At 48.8% G+C, this 18,502-nt stretch overlaps 1 protein-coding gene across 2 annotated transcripts; it reads left to right on the top strand.

Moving 5' to 3' along the window:
• Window positions 1-846: 846 nt before the first annotated feature.
• On the top strand, window positions 847-10,894 carry PMVK (phosphomevalonate kinase). Of its 2 annotated transcripts, XM_005898655.3 has the most exons (5): window positions 849-1,212; window positions 3,667-3,730; window positions 6,295-6,447; window positions 9,089-9,218; window positions 10,369-10,894. In XM_005898655.3, the coding sequence occupies exons 1-5, from the start codon at window positions 1,118-1,120 to the stop codon at window positions 10,503-10,505; spliced, it is 579 nt and encodes a 192-aa protein (XP_005898717.1). In that variant the 5' UTR covers window positions 849-1,117; the 3' UTR covers window positions 10,506-10,894. The 2 variants fall into 2 exon arrangements, with proteins under 2 accessions (XP_070223373.1, XP_005898717.1); XM_070367272.1 differs by lacking the exon at window positions 3,667-3,730 and having other exon boundaries at window positions 847-1,212.
• The last annotated feature ends 7,608 nt before the right edge of the window (window positions 10,895-18,502 follow it).

The raw sequence follows: 18,502 nt of genomic DNA, 5'->3' as shown, positions 1-18,502 counted from the left end.
GAGAATTAACGGTTTCTCCCAAAGGAGATTTGCACACCTCACTTCTCTTTACATGACAGCATGTAAAACAGAAGCAGTAATGGGTTGCAGGCTGTTTTGACAAATTCAGAGAGATACAGGGCAGCGAGCCATAGCTAAAGACAACTCCACTTCCTTAACTGGGGCTGGCTGGAAGCGGCTGTGGGCAGAGTCAGAGCTGGGAATTCAGGGTAGAGACAGATCACTGCCCCTTATTTTGCCCCTTGAACTCCTAGTTGAGAGCTATACTCCAGATAAAACTAGATAATCTAGTCCAGGAGTGGCTTCAAAGAGTCTTTTAAACTTATTTTATTCTAAGCTCTCTGGCTTCAGAAAACTTTTGGAGAGGAAGCCGCGGCTAGAAAACCAACGTGAGTTTTCTTTCCTAGCTTAAAGGTTCGAACTGCAGTAGCCTCACTGACTATAAAACCGATTTAACAATAAAATACAGCATGTTTGACTAAGCCCTGCCCACCATGACGTCACAAAGACACGCCCCTCGAGTCCTCGCCTTATTTCGCATCCAGAAACACCTATTTTCACTGTGGGGGGCATATATGGATTTGCTTTAGCACATGCATTAAAATGAACAGATAAACAGGGAGTACTGAAAGCTTTCGCAATATGAACAAGTTTATTCTTTTTTGGGTGTGTTTGTAGGATTATGTGGCAGGCAGTGTGAGGTTCAGTTAGGAAATTTTAAGACGTCACCACCCCGGGAAGAGAATAGTTGCGTTCAACTCCCTCCTCCCCACGTGTCACGCGTGTCAGCTAAGAAGGCGGGGCCGTGACGTCAGGTTGTGGGCGGGTTGGACGATTCCAAATGAGTTCTGGTAGGGGAGCTTCTTTAAGGGAGAAGGCTGCCCTAGGAATTAACATTCTTTCTCTCCATATTCCACTTGCGCAGGCTTTAATTTAAAACCACGGAAGCACGTGTGCTGGCTGACTGTCGTCTCCACGGCTATGAAGAAGACGGCGGCGGGGGCGGAACCCCTCCTTGTTGCCGCTCCACCGAGTGGCCGCGTCCATTCTGGGCCGGTGGTCGGATTTAAGGGGTAGGGAAAAGTTAGCTTTAGGGATCGCAAAGCGTGGTGACCCCATGGCCCCGCTGGGAGGCGTACCGGGGCTGGTGCTGCTGTTCAGCGGGAAGAGGAAATCCGGGAAGGACTTCGTGACCGAGGCGCTTCAGAGCAGGTGTCCGTGGGGTGGGGAAGGAGGAGGACCGGGAGACCCCGAATCATGTGACACGAAGGGTGTGTTGGGGTGTGATGGAGTGAGCTTTGGAGTTGGGGTCCTCAGGTTGCAGGGCAGAAGGAGCACTGGGTGGCCAGAAGTGGAGGATTGTCACCGTCAGGAAAAACAGCAGTCTACACACACCCACCTCAAAGAAGCAGGCGGGCTATAGATCTTTCAAGAAGTATTAGTAACAGTTGCTACCAAGGCGCTTTTTATACACCATTCCTAATCCTCCAGAGAGTATTTTGAGGTAATGTACAGAAGAAGAAACTGAGTCACAAAGGATTTGCCTCAGACCACACCCCAGGTGTACCTGACTCCACAGACAAATCCTTAGCTAGCACTCCACCTAGTTGATGGGATTTATTGAGCCTTTATTGTCTGCCAGATACTGTTGTTAGGTACTGTGTGGTATTTTCAGTCAGTATCTTCATTTTGCACATGCAGAAAAGGAGACTCTGAAAAGTTCAAATGACAAACCACCCAAATCTGCCAGGAACACAAAGTAATTGGTAGATCCAGGACTCAAATTCAGCTTTCATCTAGCTTGAAGGAATGAGTTCTTTTTGCTTTTCCCCATTGCTTCTTTAATACTTTTTTGTTTAAGTGTCTTTTTTTTTTTTTGGCCTCTGCTTGCATGCTTTTGAGACTTAGTTCCCCAATCAGGGATGGAATCCCAGCCCTTAGCAGTGAAAGCGTGGAGTCTTAACCCCTGGGCCACCAGGGAATTTTAGCAGGTTTTCTCCCAAAGGAAGATGTTCTGTGTAGGAGCATTTTTTTCTGGGTAAGGAGAGCACAGAAGCCAGAGAAGGTGGAGTGGGGCTTCTCTCCTGTTGAAGGCCAGTGTGTTGAGGGTGCTAGGAGGCTGCTTTTGGGAACCATGGGGAGTCTAAGAGGTTGTGGAAAATCCAAGGCAGAGTTTGCCACCTGAATCTTTCACCACTAAGTATCTGCCACCTTTTTCCAAGTTACATTTCTCCACCCAGCACATCAATCAATTTGTGGTCAGAAGCACAGACTCGGGAAATAGACTGCTGGGATTCAAATCCTGACTCACGACTTTATTCAAGTATGATCTTGTCCAAGTTTCTTATGCATTCTGTTCCTCAGTTTTGTCATCCGTGAGTTGGAGATAATAGGGTGATTGTAAGGATTAAATGAGATAATGTGCACAACTCTTAGCACCTAGTTACAGGTATGGCTTCCCAGGTGGCTCAATGATAAAGAATCCGTCTGCCAATTCAGGAGACACAGGACATGTTGGGCTTTGATCCCTGGGTCTGGAAGATCCCTGGAGTAGAAAATGGCAACCCACTCCAGTATTCTTGCTTGGAAAATGCCAAACACAGAGGAGCCTGTTGGGCTACAGTATTTGGGGTCACAAAGAATTAGACATGACTTAGCAACTGAACACACCTGCACAGGCACTGGGACTAAACATTGGCTTGTATTTTTATTTTACCAATGTGTGCGTGTGTGTGCTCAGTCGTGTCCGACTCTCCAGCACTCTGAACTGTAGCCTGACAGGCTCCTCTGTCCGTGGAATTTTCCAGACAAGAATACTGGAGTGGGTGCCATTTCCTACTCTAGGGGATCTTCCTGATCCAGTGATTGAACCCGTGTCTCCTGCTTTGACAGGCGGATTCTTTACCACTGCGCCACCTAGGGTGCATTTTACAATACTGGCTTTGTTACTAGTACTTGACTTGCAGTGGCCCTTGGGGTGAGTCTGTTTTCCTCCCTCAACCTCAGTTTCCTCACCTGAAACATGGAAATAAGAACACCCACCTCACCATGTCAGTGTTTAAGTGAATCTGTGAGCTTCTCACAGTCAGGGCAGAAGTCATGTATCTTTTTTTTTGGCCATGTGCAGGCAGGATCTTAGTTCCCTGGCCAGGAATTGAACCCCTACCCCCTGCAGTGGAAGAATGGAGTCTTAACCACTGGACCAATAATGAAGTCCCCAAAATCACATAGCTTATTCACATTTGTATCACCTGGATCCAAATATAATATCCAACAGATGGCTGGTTGAGTAAATTGAGCAAGTGAATGAATGAGTTGTTATGTGTGCAGACCAAGTCCTTTAAGACTGAGATACCCCTGGCTATGAGAGAACAAGTTCGGGAGCCCAGCAGTAACCAAATCCACCCTGAATATTCCTGGGATCTTCCCACTGTAATTATACGTTTATTTGTCTTACTTGTTAGTTTCAGGGCTTTTTCACATTTGAGTTTCATGTTAATCCTGTGGGAGACAGAACAGACATTGTTACCCCATTTTACAGATGAGGAGATCAGGGAAGTTGAGACCTGACAAGGTTATATGGGTACTGACATCTGACATGGGGCTTCACTCCTCTGGGGCCTGGAAGCCTTAGGTTAATGGGGTCCGGCTCTCCCTGTCTCACAGGCTAGGGGCTGATGTGTGTGCTATCCTCCGGCTCTCCGGTCCACTCAAGGAGCAGTACGCTCAGGTAGGTGGCAGCTCTGTGGCACCTGGTGGGTTGGAAGGAGCCAGCTCCCAAGCTTTGGTTACTGTGCTGTTGCTTGAGTCACTAGCAGGGTCCCTATGACCCTGTGCTGCAGGGTGACACACAGCTCTCTGCTTTCTATAGGTGGACCTATAGGGCGATGTTTTCCATTTAAGTTTCTTTCCCATTGGCCTTACTCACTTCAGGCCACCTTCCCTAGAGGATGTTCAGGAAAATGTGTCCAGAAAAGGCTGTAGATGTGAGTTGGCAGCTCTGATGCAGTGTTATTGGTAACAGTCTGTACCCTTGTTCAAAAAATATGACACAGATCACCTCCCTCGCCCCCTCTAAAGTTGGCCCGCCACAACCCATGGAATTCTCCCCTTAGAAATTTAATCACATGACTTGTCAAGTTATATTGTTAAGTGAAAAAAAGCAAGATGTAGAACAGTGTATAGCGAACACTGCTGTTGCTAAGTCGCTTCAGTCGTGTCCAACTCTTTGTGACCCAATGGACTGTAGCCTGCGAGGCTCCCCTGTCTATGGGATTTTCCAGGCAAGGATGCTGGAGTGGATTGCCATGCCCTCCTTCAGGGGATCTTCTAGACCTAGGAATGGAATCCACGTCTCTTATATCTCCTGCATTGGCAGACAGGTTCTTGACCACTAGTGCCACCTGGGAATACCGTAGAGAATGCTGCATTTATATAAAAATGGGGAAAATTGTAAACATATTTGCTCATATATTCAGCCATTCAACAGATACATACGGAGCGCATTCAGCACCATTCTGGACGCTTGGGTTGTGTAAGAGCCTGGGCAGGATACATAAGAGACTGGACTACTGGCTGCCTCCAGGAGGGGAGCTGTGTGGCTGGGGAACAGAGAACGGAGATGCTTCACTGTAAACAATATTTATTTTTTGAGTTTTGAACCATGTAGATTAAAAAAAAAATAGGACTGTAAAAAATAAACAGGAATCTCAGAACCTTAGATTTTAAAAAGGGAGCCTGGAAGTTGGGATCAGCTACCCACACCACGGAGAGCCTGCGCTTGGCTTTCGCTTGCATTTCTGCCCTTGACCTCTAGGTGTGTCCTTGTACTTACGGTTCCTTGGTCAGCTGGCCTGTGTCTGGGCGGCTGAGTCCACACAAAATGAATCTGTTCCCTCTGCCATTGGTCTTCTCCCACCAGCACAACAGACGCATTTGTAGGGTGGCAGCCTGGGGGGTCCTGGGGTAACAGAGTCAGTGGTTTTCAAAATCTTTTCCTCATTGGAACCTTTCCCAAATGAAATTGGATGCAGAGATTCTTTGTATCCAGTAGACAGACTGGGAGCAATTTTGAGTGAGGGGGAGGTACTCAGCCTTCCCCAGTGGGGCTTGACACTTCCAAATCCCAGGGCTCAGAGGAACAGTTTAAATACCACTGGTCTGCTTCCAGACTTCCCGAATGAGGCCCCAGTCCAGACTAACGAGCCAGGCTGGAGGGTGGGGTAGGGCCAGTGGGCAGGAATTGGCGTTTCTAAAGCCTCAGTGGGAGACTCTGATAGGCCAGCCTGCCCCTGCTGTTTTTAAGTCCAGCGCCACTTCGTGCCTTACACCCATTACAAAACAGATTCAAAATGAAACGTTAACGCATTGATGTCTTCAGTTGCAGTGGGGACTGTAAGTGACAGGCCGACCATAATGCCCCTGGCAGCTAACCTTCTCCCATGGTAGAGTTCGTGGGAAACTAGTTTATAAATGGGAGATGGCTGTTGGCCTCACCTTGGGACTAGGTGGTAGTAGTGATTTGACTGGCTGGGCCACGGCCCCCGCAGTTTGCCCATGAAGAGACTGAGTGGGGAGAGGGTCTTGCTGCATTGAATGCCAGGGGAGCTGAAACCTGAACCCTCCCATTCTGGGGCCCTCTGATGGACCCCGTTGCTTGCAGTGTCCCTGGAGAAAGGGAGGCCCGCCTGGAAGCAGCTGCCCAGGGCGTCAGAGCTGCCCCTCCTGCCTCAGGGTTCCAGGAGTGCCCGGAGCCAAACATAGGCTGACTCAGCAAAGGTGCCCGGAATTGGGAGTGAGGAAGGGGATGGGGAGAGGGGAGAGAGACAGGGAAGCCGGGTCTCCTGGGCTTTGGGATGGGGACAGACAGTGCCAGAAGGCGTAGTGGAAGGACACGGAGTGCAGTGTTTTAAGACTTCCCACTTCTGGGTGAAGGCTGAGCCTGTGTGCCCAAGGGAGGCAGACTAATTCCAGGACTAGTTTAAGCCAGAAATAATTGGGAAGGTAAAACCGTTGCAGAAGAGAAAACCACATCACACATTTAAAGGCAAGCCAAGACAGTTTCTGGATGACCTCAAGACTTTTCTTCCGTCTATCTGCCAGTGCTCGGGATTTCTCAGTTTCTAGGCTGCTTTCCCTTGCAGGCCTCTGTCCTGGCGGCAACCTCATGAGTCCTTGCAGCAGCCCTCAGGGAGGGCGGGTCAAGGTGGGGGTGGCGGGGCACCCTCTTTCTGTTTTAGGGGAGACCAGCGAGGTTGAGAGGCTGGTGGCATAAACAGAATGTGCATTGGGCAGGAGCACGGCTTGGACTTCCAGAGACTTATGGATGCCAGCACCTACAAAGAGGCCTATCGGAGCGACATGATCCGCTGGGGCGAGGAGAAGCGCCAGGCTGACCCAGGCTTCTTCTGCAGGAAGATTGTGGAGGGTGTCTGCCAGCCTGTCTGGGTGAGTGGGCTCTATGGTGGCACTGAGAAAATCTGTTTCCCCAGCCCTCCGTCCCTCCCCAGGTATGTCCGTTTCTCTCTCTCCACGGCCACCTCCCTGGCCCAAGGCCCCGCTCTCTCTCACCCAGACAACTGGAGTAGCCCCCACACTGGTCGCTGCTTTGGCTCTTGTCCCTTGTGATCCATTCATCACACAGCAGCCAGAGTGACCTTTTAAAAACACAAACCAAGTCATGTTTGGAACCCTTTGTCCTGCCGTTCTGATGGAGAATTGAAATCCTTAACATGAACTTCTGGGCCTTGATTGATCGGCTCCTGCTGCCCTTCGAGCCTCCTTGTTCCTTCAGCTGCAGCAACATGGGCTTTCTCTCTGTTCCTGAAATAAATCAACCTCCTTCTGGAATCAGGGCCTCCACCCGTGTCCTTCTACCTGCCTGGAGCGCTCTTCCTTTCTCTCTTCACCTGGTTCGGTCCAGCTCAGCGTCCGTGGCGCCTCCATCGGGAAGCCTTCCGTGATGCCCAGGTCCTAACTGGTGCTCCCTCTCAGGTGCTCCTGTAGCTCCTTACCCTTTCCCTTCCTCATTCTTTCAAGCAGCCAGTGGCACCTTCTTGTACCAGGACTGGTTCCAGGTGATGTGGGGATACATCATGTGAAAATCTGAAGTCCATACTCTCAGGATACATACATTGTGGCTGGGGGTAGAGGGAGTTAGGCCCTAAATAAATATAGAATATGTGGAGATAGCTACTAAGGGGCAAAAGAAAGCAGGCCACAGCTATGAGGAGGCCCTGGTTGCTGCTTTGTTAAGGGTATTAGGGAATGCCTCACTGACATGATAACATTTGAGCAGGACCTGCAGGAAGTAAGGGGTGACCTAGATGGAGTTTTGCAGGTGAGAGTTGAGTGGCAGGAGGTGAGGTCAAGTCATGCAGGTTCTCTGGAAGAGCCTGGAGTTTGCTCTGAGTGAGATGGGGACTCACAGGAGGGTTTTGAGCAGCGGAGAGGCATAATCTGATCATAAGTTATTTTAAAGATGATCTAAGATTTAAGAGGTACTTCCTGGCTGTTGGGAGGAGGGCAAGAGTGGAAGCAGAGAGGCCAGGCCAAGGATCTTTCCACAGGACAGCAAAGTGGCCATGGCTTGACTCGGAGTGGCAGGGGAGTGGAGAGAGGGGTAAATTCTGTACAGGTTTTGAACATAGAACCAGTAGGATTTCCTGATATGATGGCTCTAGGGTGGAAGGACAGGCGACAACTCCAGGGATTTTGTTCTGAGCAGTTGGACAGCTGGAGTTGTCATTTTCTGAGACAGGGATGATGTGGCAGAACAAGTTTGGGGAGAAAACCAGGAGTTTGGTTTCACAGTGTTAAGGTCCAGATGCAAGCTGATATGTGCTGTGATTGCCCGGTAACTAGTGAGGCTGCTGGCTTAGAGTGTCTCTCCCACTGGACTGTGAGCTCCCTGAGGGCAAGTACCAGGTCTGCCTACAACTCTACTCCAAGAGTCTAACACAGTGCCAGGCACACAGCAGGCGTTTGACAGGTGTGTGTTAGTCGCTCAGTCGTGTCTGACTCTTTGCGACCCCAAGTACTGTTGCCTGCTAGGCTCTTCTGTCTATGCGTTTCTTCAGGCAAGAATGCTGGAGTGAGTATTCTTCCCTTCGTAGTATTTGTTTAATAATTGGCTGAGTGACCATGCCCGCAGCTTGGACAAGAACATCTGGTCTCTTTATTCACTGATCATTCATTCATTGACTGTGTGCTCCTGAATGCTCCCTGTGGGTCAGGCGGTGCTATGGGCCAGGGACAGAGTAGTGAGCGAGACACAGTCCTTCCCCTCATGGAGCTACTCTACAGAGCAGAGATCAGACAATCAACCCACAGAGAGATAATGATGGTTTAATGAATACTTAGTGGTCAGAGAATAAACAGCGTATCAGAATTGAGAGGGACAGGAAGGGAGCCAGGATGGTAGGGTCAGCTTGTCCCAGAAGGTGACATTTGAGCAGAAACCTCTCTGAAGTGAGGGAGCCAGGCAGAAGGAGCAGGAAGGGCAAAGGCCCTGAGGAGGAGACCTGGTTGGGATGTTTAAGAAAGGGCAAGGTTGTCAGCTGGACGCAGCAGAATGAATGAAGGGAAGGTGACAGGAAATAGGTGTCAGATCTTAAAGGGCCTTGTGAGCTGGGGTGAGAGTTTTGGATTTTATTAAAATGATGGGAAGTCTTAGAGGGACTTAGGGCAGGGGACTGACAAGGTCATATTTCCATTTTGAAAGGTGTTGGGGGCAGGGACTGATTAAGGTATCTTTGTTTCTGGCCTGGGTTTGTTCATCTGTAAAATGACTGGCTGATCTGATTTCAGAGCCTGAGGCCTCTTCACCTCACAGCACACAGGGTGGGAAGAGCAGGGCTCAGGCTGCATTGATCAGGGAGGGATGCCTCAAGGGAGGAGTGGCTGTCCCTTCCAGCTGGTTGGGTGATCACAGGGAATGGGGCTACACTTGTCTGGGCTCTGAGGTCTGGGCTCCTGCTTACTGGGAGTGGGGCCTGGTCTCCCTCGCTCCCCTTTGGCTCCAGCGTCCGGTCCTGCTGCTTCCTGCACCGCGTCCTGTTGGTCACTGGTTTATGTTCTTTTCCTGTAGCTGGTGAGTGATACACGGAGGGTGTCTGACATCCAGTGGTTTCAGGAGGCCTATGGGGCTGTGACACAGACGGTCCGTGTGGTGGCCACGGAGGAGAGCCGGCAGCAGCGGGGCTGGGTGTTCACGCCAGGTGAGCTGCTCACAGCCTCTGCCCCAGGGCTTAGCATGCGGGCTGGCTGGCCCCCTTTGACCGGGCTACCCACCCCTACATTCCCGGTCTTCCGCTATCTCCCTGGCAGGCTGGGGAGTGTGAGCAGGGGGTTATAAAAAGGAGTCTGAGGTCTGGGCTCAGGAGTGCCTCCAGATTAATAAGTGGAGTTGAGTAGAGGATGGTGTCCTTGGGGTAAGGGTTTCCCTGTGACCTTGGCCTGGTTCCCTTACCTGGGTTGTCTTCTCTAGGCCAGTGGGCTTCTGGAGGTCTGGCTGGGACCCTCTGCTGCCCCTGGTCCTTCACCTTTGTGTTCCAGCCTGGAGGGGGCACTGACAGTGGGTCAGAGGGCAGGCCTGACAAACCTCACTCCTGTTTGATTAACACAGTGGGGGATGGGGAGAGGAAGCTCTCTAGATGGCCCTAGTGGTGCCAGCCCAGGACCTGCTCTGTGGCAGTTGAGGGACATAGCTCAGGTGTCTTCCCTGCCCCGGGTCACTGTGATGCAAGGGATCAGTGGGTCTGACTCTTCCTAAACGAGGTGAATAGCTTCCTAATGGCAACCCGCTCCAATATTCTTGCCTGGAGAATCCCATGGACAGAGAAGCCTGGTGGGCTACAGTCCATGGGGTTGCATAGAGTCACGACTGAGTGTCTAAGCACACTCATATCCTGGGCACTCACTCTGTCCTGGGCTAAGCGTTTTGAACACATTATCTCACTTTATAGTCACAGCGGACCCACCAGGTGGATGCCCTTGTTACCAGCCTCACTGAGAATGGCACATGCTGCCTCCCGAGGGGCCTGAATTGGAGATGTCGGGATAGAAACTGACACGACTGGCTTTACATAAAATGAAAACAAAATTGCCATTTGGATTGTCTGTGGTTTGAGATGGCAGTGACAAGTGAAGACGTCAGTGGGCCCCTCTGCGGGGCTCAGGTGCTGTGGGCCACTGAATCTGATGTCCTGGTGTTTCAGGGGTGTGGGAGTGCCCTCTGGGGTGAGTGGTGCTTAGCTCTGAGGGGCTGAAGAGCATTCAAGAGAGGGTGGCTCCTTGTGGGGCCCGCAGGCCTCGATGCCCTGTGTTTGTTGGGAGGGACGGGCCTGACCTTGCCATACCTCTCTGCAGGGGTGGACGACGCTGAGTCAGAGTGTGGCCTGGACAACCTCAGGACCTTCGATTGGGTCATTGAGAACCACGGGGATGAACAGCGCCTGGAGGAGCAGTTGGAGCACCTAATAGAATTTGTCCGCTCCAGACTTTAGCCGGCAGCTTCTAGGAGCAGGCCAGGGGCCGCTGGGCTGAGGGTGGGCTGACTGTGTTGGACGTGCGGTTGCTGATGCTGGCCAAGGTTGGGGAGCAGACAGAGGGCCTGGGTCAAGCTTTCTGGGGGCTGATAGGTGTCAGACAGGAAACCGCCAGGGACCTCATTTTGTCATGAAAAGGACAGCCCTGCCTCTTTACGAGGAGACTTAAAGGGCAGAGGGAAGGAGTTGGCTGTGTTTGAAGCAGAAGTATCACCATCTCCACAGGCGCCAGGCCTGTCAGCCTGGGGTGGCCGTGATTCCCTGACTGGATATTCTCAGCCCCTTGTTCTGAGCAGGAGTCTGGGGCTCCCCAGTGTGGATATAATAAACCTCTTTGGAGCACCTGCTCAGAACTGGACATCTCTCTTCCCAGATGACAGCTCAGCTTGCGTGGGGCTCCATAGTGTCTGGGTTGACCTGGTGGCTCTGGGTTCCTGCTCTGTCTCCCCCCTGGGCTGCAGCATATCCTGCAGAGGCCGACCTTGATCTGGGCCACTCGGGTAACAGGCCTGTGTATGTCTGAGGCAGGATTGGAGTCTAAGGGTCTCATCTGCTGGGATGGCCCCAAGAGAGGCTCAGTGTTCCACAGAAAGTGCCACCAGCAGGTACCCAGAAGGGCTGGGGTGTCATAGAAAGCCAGAGGCACCAGATGGCCAATGGATGGCCCTTGGTAACCATTGAGAGGCCCTGGGCAAGTCATGTAACCTCAGCTTTCCCATAGAAGTCCTTGGACTTGACCCCGCTTATTTATAGAACCTTATGTGTGTGTGTGTGTGTGTGTGTGTGTGTACCAAGTCACTTCAGGCATGTCCAACTCCTTGCGACCCCTTGGACTGTCACCTGCCAGGCTTCTCTGTCCATGGGATTCTCTAGGCAAGAATACTAGAGTGGGTTGCCGTGCCCTCCTCTAGGGGATCTTCCCACCCAGGGATCAGACCCGCATGTCTTATGTCTCCTGCATTGGCAGGCAGGTTCTTTACCACTGGTGCCACCTGGGAAGCCCATAGAGCCTTATGCTGCTGCTGCTGCTGCTAAGTCGCTTCAGTTGTGTCGGACTCTGTGCGACCCCATAGACGGCAGCCCACCAGGCTCCCCAGTCCCTGGGATTCTCCAGGCAAGAACACTGGAGTGGGTTGCCATTGCCTTCTCCAATAGAGCCTTATACAATATCTAAATTTCTTCCAGATTCTTCACAGCCACTCTGTGAAATAGTCAAGGAGGACATTTTTATTTGCATTTAGCAGATGCCAAGGACTCAAGAGAAGTAAACAACCTGTCCAGGGTAGAGGATTAGTAAATGTTGGCACTCTGGCCAGGACACAGGCCACCTGACCCCTGACCGGGGCCCTCGGCCATGTACCTTTGGGGTATGGTGCAAAACCGCAGGGCCATCCTGGCCATCCTACTGCGTAGCCTGGGCCCGCCACCTCTCTGGCACTGACTTTGTTCTCCTATAAATTCTGATGGTTCACACTGATAAGGGGACAACCAAGGAAATTCCATCGATTTCACTGTGACCCACAGTGAACTCTACACATTCCTGCCCACATCTCCTTGCTAGATCACCTCTTCCTGAGACTAGTCCCCTGGCTCCCCCACAGGCCTGAAAGCCGTGGACTCCTCTGTGTCCCCTAACCCCCGGCTGATTGGTCTCCAGGTTATGTTAATCTGCCTTGCCTGTGTCCGTTACTGAATGCCAGTCTGTGCCTGACACACAGTGAGGCCAGACAAGACTGAAATGTCAGAGTTTGGAGCAGAGAGAGGTTCACTGCAGGGCCACGCAAGGAGTCGGGTGGCTTCTGCCTTAAAAGACCCCCAACTCCCGGAAAGCTTTCAGCAAAGCTCTTTTATAGGAAAGGAGGGTGGCGTGGTTAGTTGTTGCAAGCTTCTTGGCATCAGATCCTTTGTTCTTAAGGTCAGGTCAAGGTCCGGTCACAAGGTTGCTGGAAGCCTCCACCAAAACAAATGTTATTTTCTGTTCTGACAAAGAAGGGCAAAGTCCCAAGGCTCAACTTTTGCCCTCTGAGGCCCAGGCTAAGAGGAGGAGTCCCTGGGCTGGCTGGTTACTCTGCCCCAGAGCGTTGGTCGAGTTCCCAGTCTGTGTCCTTCCACCAGTGTCCAGGCCCTGCTGAAGAGGCAGATCTCAGCGGGTGGCGCACTCAGGGGCAGGTCCCCAGAGCCTGCCCAGCCCTCATCACTGAGGGAGCCAGGCGCCCAGCACACAGCCAGCCCTTGGGCTTTTCATTTAAACTGGAGCGAATCATTTGGGTGGGATCAGTAGGGATACATGTTGTAGCAAATGCCCATCGGGTTAGTTCCCAGCTCACAGCAGCTGCCGTTCTATGAGAACAGCTCCACCCATAAAGATAGACCTGAAGTCATGATGAGCAGTGACCTTGCAACCTAAACTTGACCTCTGGCCACCTCCTAGGGGGTAGACAGCTGATCTCAGCTATATCAATTTTTGAAATGTGAATGGAGACACTGAAGCTGGTTGAAGCCGTGACCTTAATGGCAGTGTCCATGCACTCCAGTGCTGAGAGAGGCCTCTGTGGCTGGTGACCCGTGGAGACCAGCACCACCATTAGGCCGCAGAGGGGGAATGGAGGAGAGGACGCAGCTGCTGCAAGGCCTGGGCCTGGCCAGCAAGTGGCCGTGGCGAGGGCTTTGGAGCTCTGTGAGAGACAGCTCTCCGCCTGTCCCCGGGCCCCCCAGCTCACCCACCAGCTCTGAGGCTAGAGAGCCTGGATAGCCCCAGGGAGAAGGCCGAGATAGCCTCTCACCTACTCTGCCGTGAGGACCACTGCCCGGCTGACTGTTGGTGAAGTGGCACCTCTAACCACAGCACTAAGGGTCTGGAACTCATCACTGAGCACCTGCCCCGCCCCATCACATGTCTTCCCTCTGGGATTCTCACTGGAAGGTAAACTCCCTGATGGTCGGGCCGTGTAGTCCTGTCTCCTAGAGCTGTGGGTCCACAGTGGGCATCAGACAGTGGATGTGATTGGAGGCAGGGTGAGGCAGGACTGAGGGAGTCACGCTGGGTGGAATCCTGGGGGTGGTCATTTCATGCATTGGATGTTTCTTCACCTCCCAGCAGAGGCTCTGATCCCGCCCCCTACCACTCCCCCTGGGCCTGGAACCTCTGCTTCCTGCTGGTATTGAGGCTGCTGGGGTCCTTTCCAACAGAGACTCTGGCTCCTTGGGCCTCCCCTTAGCTCTGCTCTTTGTGAGGGCTTCCCTGATAGCTAACTTAGTAAAGAATCTGCCTGCAATGCAGGAGACCCTGGTTCGATTCCTGGGTAGGGAAGATCTGCTGTAGAAGGGATAGGCTACCCACTTCAGTATTCTTGGGCTTCCCTTGTGCCCCAGCTGGTAAAGAATCTGCTTGTAATACGGGAGACCTGGGTTCGATCCCTGGGTTGGGAACGTTCTCTGGAAAAGGGAAGGGCTACCCACTTCAGTATTCCATGGAGAATTCCACGGACTATACAGTTGCAAAGAGTCAGACATGACTGAGCAACTTTCATATCACTTGTGAGGTCACTTCCGCCTCAGCATTGTACCGGACTCAGAGATGACTGATTTGTTTTTCTTTCTTCCTAGCTTTAGTGAGCTGTAATTGACATATAATATTTATAAGTTTAAGGTGTACACATGATATTTTGATACATATTCTCTATTATGAAATAATTACCACAAAATTGGTGAAGAGCCGACTCACTGGGAAAGATCCCGCTGCTGGGAAAGATTGCAGGCAGGAAGAGAATGGGGCAGGGGATGAGATGGTTGGATGTCATCACTGGCTCAGTGGACATGAGTTTGAGCAAACTCCAGGAGATGGTGAAGGACAGGGAAGCCTGGCGTGCTGTAGTTCACGGGGTCACAAAGAGTCAGACATGACTGAACAACACCACCTCTGTCACCTCACATAACAGTCATTTGTTTTGGGTGATGGTGAGGACATGTAGCAACTTCCAAGTATATAATACAGTATTGCTAAGTACAGTGACTATGTGGTACGTTAGATCTCCAGAACTTGCTCATCTCGTAACTGAAAGTTTGTAACCTCTCACCAACATCTCTCCATTTCTCTAACTCCCAGCCCCTGGCAGCCAACATTTTACTCTTGTTTCTGAGTTCAGTTTTTTTTAGATCCTACATGTAAGTGAGATCATGCAGTATTTATCTTTCTTTGTCTGACTCTTTCACTTAGCATAATGCCCTCAAAGTTCATCCATGTTGCTGCCAAAGGTGGGTTTCCCTCTTTTTGTTGTTGAAAATATTCCATTCTGTGTAAACCTAGCACATTTTCTTAATGCATTCACTCATTGATGGACAGTTAGGCTGTTTCCAGGTCTTGGCTAGTGTGATTGATGCTAAACATGGGGGTGCGGATATCTCTGAAATAGTTGTTTTCTTTCCTTCAGATGTCTGCCCAGCAGTGGAATTGCCCTATGATCACTGATTGTTGTTAATTAAGTTTAAATACCAGGAAGGCAGGGATGAAGCAGAGAAGGGAACGTGGGGTTGGTGGTTCTCATACGTCCCTTGTAGGGGTGCTGACCTGGTTCCTGGCTCGGAGTGTTTGGAAGAGTCACAGGATGTGACTTGGGAAGCCAGTGAGTCTACTCCCCATCCTTCGACAGGTTGGCACTGATGCCTCTTAATGTGGGAGGACCCAGTGGCTAACTAGAGTCACTTCTACTGGACTTGAAGATTCTCTGCACTTTAAAAGAAACCCTGAAATTTCTCTAAATATCAAAATCAGTAATAACCCTGAATTTTGATGCCCTATGTTAGGATGAGAGTTTTAACTCCTTTTGTGTCAAGACATTCTCCCCACCCTCCTGTTAATTTTGTATATGGTTATGATCTCAGAATATTGCTCTTAGGTTATTTTTAATATTATATATATGTTCTTAATAATAATGATTTGTATCACTAACATTCTCTTAGAATTTTACTATTCTGCTTTTAAACTGCTAAATGGAGGTATAATTGGTATTAATTGCACATATTTAAAGTACACAGTTTGCAAGCTTTGATATTTGTATACGCCCATGATCACAACTATGATGATCATACCCAGGACTTCCCTGGTGGTCCAGTGGCTAAGACTCCGAGCTCCCAGCGCAGGGGGCTTGGGTTTGATCCCTGGTCAGGGAAGTAGATCCCATATACCACAGCTGAGAGTTCTCATGCTGCAGCTAAAGATCCCAGATGCTGTAACGAAGATCTGGGATCCTGTGTGCAACTGAAGACTGGTGCAGCCAAATAAATAAATATTAAAAAAAAAATGGACATATCCATCATCCTCAAAAACTTCACCATGTCTACCCTTCCTCTCCCAACCCTTGTTCCCAGGCAACTACTGCTTTGCTCTCTGTCTCTATAGATTAGTTGTCATTTTCAATAACTTTGTATAAATGAGCTATACACTGATAATCTTTCTTGGTCTGATGTCTTTCACTCAGCGTAAGTTTTGAGATCCATCTACATCACTGCAGGTTCATGTGGGTAGTTGGCTTCTTTTTATGCTGTTGTGTGGTATGAATATACCACCGTCGTCTGTTCATTCACCTGTTGAACATTTGGGTTCTTTCCAGTGTTTGGATATAACAAATAAAGAAGCTATGAACACTCAGGTAACATTTTTGTGTGTGGATATGTATTTTCATTTCTCTTGGATAGATACATTCTTAACTTTTTAGGAAGCCATCACATTGTTTTCCAAAGTGGTGGTAGAACATGCTCCCCAGTACTGAATGAGAATTCCAGTTGCTTCATATCCTCACCAATGCTTGGTATGGTCAGTCTTTTTAATTTTATCTATTCTAGTAGGTATATAGTAGAATCTCATTAAGATTTTATTTGCATGTCTCTAAGATTAATTTGATACAAATCCTATGTTCAATTTTGATAAAAATCTCTCAGCAAACTGGGAATAAAATGGAGCATCCTCTACCTGAAAAAGAACATCTACAAAAGCCCTATAACTAACAGCATACTTCATAGTGAAATACTAAATGCTTTCACTCTAAGACTGGGAAATGAGGCAGGGTTGTCCACTCTTATTACCTATTCAACATCATATTGAAGAGTCTAGTCTGTAATAATAAGAAGAAATAAAAGGCATCTGGATTGGGGCGGGGGAAGTGTAAAAATGTCTTTATTCACATATGACATGATCATTTATATAGAAAATTTGATGGAGTCTCCAAAAAACTACTAGAATTGATAAGTGAGTTCAAGATTTCAATATATAAGATCAATGGATAAAAATAAATTGTATTTCTATTTATAAGCAAGAATTAAAATAGGGCTTCACTGGTCCAGTGGTTAAGAATCTGTCTGCCAATTCAGGAGACAGAGATTCGATCCCTGGTTCAGGAACATTCTACACGCCTCGGGGCAGCTAAACGTATGTGCCACAGCTACTGAGCCTGAGCTCTGGAGCCTGTCTGTGCCCTCCGACAAGAGAAGCTACTGCAATGTGAAGCCCTCACGGCACAGTGAGGAGGAGCACCACATCTCTGCAACTGGAGAAAGCCCACAAAGCAGCGAAGACCCAGCGCAGCCAAAAAACAAATAAAAATAAAAAACTAAATCTTAAAAAGTTTAAATGATGCAGATTAACTATAGCATAAAAAACATGGAATAGAGGTAAATCTGATAAAAGGTAGCAAAATCTGTATACTGAAATCATTAAAGATGACCTAAAAAGCAGAGATTATACCATATTCATAGATTGTAAGAATCAAGATATTCATTTTTATTGAGACATCATTACATACAGTGAAATGTACTGGCTTTAAGTGTACAATTTGAGTTATGACAAATGTGCATATCTGTTTAATAAAAGTCATTTATAAAATAGAGATGTTTTCTTCACTCTAGGTTTCTTTTTCATCCTTCCTAGGAAGTCAACCCCTGTCCCCCCAGAAACAACTGTTGTTTTAATTTCTTTCATATTAATTAATATGGATGAATGATTTAATTCATATTAATTTCTTTCATATATTAATTTTGCCTGTTGTGGAATTTCATATAAATGGCTAACATCCAGTGTGAAAACACATTTACAACAATTATTTTCTATTTTTAAAATTAATTTTTATTGGAGTATATTTGCTTTACAATGTTGTGTTAGTTTCTGCTGTACAGCAAAGTGAGTCAGCTACATATATATCCATGTGTCCTCTCTTTTTTGGATTTCTTTCCCATTTAGTTCCTGAGCTATACGGTGGGTTCTCATTAGTTATCTATGTTGTACATGATATCAATAGTATATAAATGTTGATCCTAGTATTTATTATTTAGTGGCCATGCCATGCAGCGTGTGGGATCTTAGTTCCCTCGCCAGGGACTGAACCTGGGCTCTGGCAGTGCAAGTGGAGTCCTAACCACTGGACTGCCAGGGGAATTCCCCAACAATTTATTTTTTAGACTTAACTGGTTTACTGCACACTTTTGAGTTTTTCCATGTTACCTCAACTTCCTCATTTTTGACTTGTGTATTTTACTTCCTCTTCAGATGCCTTCAAATACTTTTTTCAAAAAGGGCACGTGGGTGGTATGATTTTCTGAGCCCCTGTGAATGTGAGAGTGACATTCTGTTGCCTCTACACGTGGACAGTGCCTTGGTTGGCTCAGGATTCATGACCTGGTTCCACTGTTAGTGTTCAATGTTGAGGAGTCTGAGGTCACCTTGAGTTTTGTTCCTTTGAAGGTAACCTCCTTTTGCTGTCTGGATGCTTTTTTTTTTTTTTTTTTTTTCCTTGGCCTTCACTTTTGAAATTCAAATTCTGGCATTCTCCAAGGCAGAACGTGGACATGTTTCAAGAGAAAAAAGTTGGTGCTCATTGTTCCCTGTAAAGCATTATGGAGAAATGAGATGGAAATTTAAACTGTCTCATATATCCAAGAGCCAGCCTGAAGGATCCCCCTCAACA

Source organism: Bos mutus, chromosome 3 (assembly GCF_027580195.1).
Source record: "Bos mutus isolate GX-2022 chromosome 3, NWIPB_WYAK_1.1, whole genome shotgun sequence".
Taxonomy (NCBI): Eukaryota; Metazoa; Chordata; class Mammalia; order Artiodactyla; family Bovidae; genus Bos; species Bos mutus.
The sequence above is the reverse complement of the archived record's forward strand: the minus strand, read 5'-3'. Positions and strand labels throughout refer to the sequence as shown.

Coding starts and splice junctions, on each gene's coding strand:
- PMVK (XM_005898655.3), top strand. CDS start 1,118: ATGGCCCCGCTGGGAGGCGTACCGGGGCTGGTGCTGCTGTTCAGCGGG. Junction 1,213..3,666: donor ACCGAGGCGCTTCAGAGCAG/GTGTCCGTGGGG, acceptor CCTGTCTCACAG/GCTAGGGGCTGATGTGTGTG. Junction 6,448..9,088: donor GTGTCTGCCAGCCTGTCTGG/GTGAGTGGGCTC, acceptor CTTTTCCTGTAG/CTGGTGAGTGATACACGGAG.